Below are 1,484 nucleotides of genomic sequence, written 5' to 3'. Positions count from 1 at the left end.
CCCACGAGGGCCACCACGGGGTCTTCCGGAACCTGGACTTCCACTGCACCTGAGGGCGAGGTTGGAGCGGCACGGCAGTGAAGAGGGGTGGGGACACTCGGCTACCACCGCACTGCCTCCCGTATCTCCTCCATCGACCCCCAAGTCCCATGCCATCTTCCCGTTTTCTCCCCAGACCTAAAAACAGATTGAGTCTCAACACTTCCAGACGTGTCCCTAATCGTCTGACAAGAATCACAGCAGCTTGGCCTTGGCCTGACAAGGTTCATCTGGCTGGGGGACCTGGCCTGGGGCAGCCTGCAGCCCTAGCAAAACTCCCCTCTCTGCCAGGACCCATTTCCCTCTTCTATCTTCCGACTCTCTTCTGAGATCTGAATGCTTCTCCACTCTTTCCACAGGTTTCCAGAGCCCTGGAGTCAGGAGGCCCAGAGAGCTGAGAGGACCTGTGATCATCACCCGCACCTCTTCCTGCCACGGTAAGCTTTCCCTGTATGCAACTTGTTTCATTTCTGTTATTATTATTAGGCGTCTCACTGTTCTGGGAGACTGAAGGTAAGGAGCTAGATTCAGATACCATGACCGCTGGAGATTGGACCAACTCCCCGCCCCTGTCCCCCACCCCAAGGGACATTTAAGAAAACAAAAGAAAAACCTGTGGGGTTTCTATGGGGCGTGATGGTGACCGAGCCGTGAGCGTCCTGCTGCAGCACGGGGTTGCGCACCAGGCAGCTGTAGGTACCATTGGCGCCCAGCACCACCCTCAGAACACTGTGCACGTCGAACAAGCCCTGTTCGTTGGCCGTCTGCGACGTGGTCACGTTGCCGGTCAAGGGCGCACCCTGCCCATCCTGCCACAACACTTCGGCCTTGGGGTAGCCCTGGTAGCTGGAGCACGTGATGGTCACCGTGTCCCCAGGCCTCAGGTCCTTGTTGGGCTCCAGGGTCATGCTGGGTTTTGAGTAGGGGGCTGGAGGGGAGCAGAGGGTAGAGGGCAGAGGTCAGGTAAGGCAAAGGCAGTGGGAAACAGTGGAGGGAAAGAGCGCTTGGAGCTGTGAGGACAAGGGTCAGCACTGGGGCAGTGGGTAAAGGGCTGCGGGAAGTAGGAGAGGCGTGCCAAGGGGAGGGCGCCCCCTTTCGCGGCTCTCACCTGCCACCTGCAGGCTGACCGCGGCGCTGCCGAAGTCCCGGATGCTCACGAAGCAGGTGAAGCTGCCCTCATCAGCCACGCGCACGCGCTGTAGCCTCAGGGACGCGTTGCCCTGAGCCAGCAGGTCGGGGAAGAGCGCTGTGCGGTTGGCATAGGCGCTGCCCTGGTCTCGGCCTTCGGCGAAGCTGTGCACCAGCTGTTTGGTGTCTGTCAGCTGCCAGATGAGGTTGAGCTGTGCTAGGCTGAAGCCGGGCTCGGTCGAGAAGGAGCAGCGCAGAGTGGCGTCGGTGCCCACGAGGGCCACCACGGGGTCTTCCGGAACCTGGACTTCCACTGC

At 60.5% G+C, this 1,484-nt stretch overlaps 1 protein-coding gene across 1 annotated transcript; it reads right to left on the bottom strand.

Moving 5' to 3' along the window:
* Window positions 1–5: 5 nt before the first annotated feature.
* On the bottom strand, window positions 6–1,481 carry LOC120860090 (CD276 antigen; the record flags this gene model as incomplete). Its single annotated transcript, XM_040235920.1, has 3 exons — window positions 6–49; window positions 653–967; window positions 1,148–1,481. Coding segments are annotated over 3 exons (693 nt in total), but the record flags the coding sequence as incomplete, so codon positions are not given.
* Between the last annotated feature and the right edge of the window lie 3 nt (window positions 1,482–1,484).

This window comes from Oryx dammah, unplaced genomic scaffold (genome assembly GCF_014754425.2).
Source record: "Oryx dammah isolate SB20612 unplaced genomic scaffold, SCBI_Odam_1.1 HiC_scaffold_8001, whole genome shotgun sequence".
Lineage (NCBI taxonomy): Eukaryota > Metazoa > Chordata > Mammalia > Artiodactyla > Bovidae > Oryx > Oryx dammah.
This window is presented reverse-complemented; position numbering and strand designations above follow the sequence as displayed.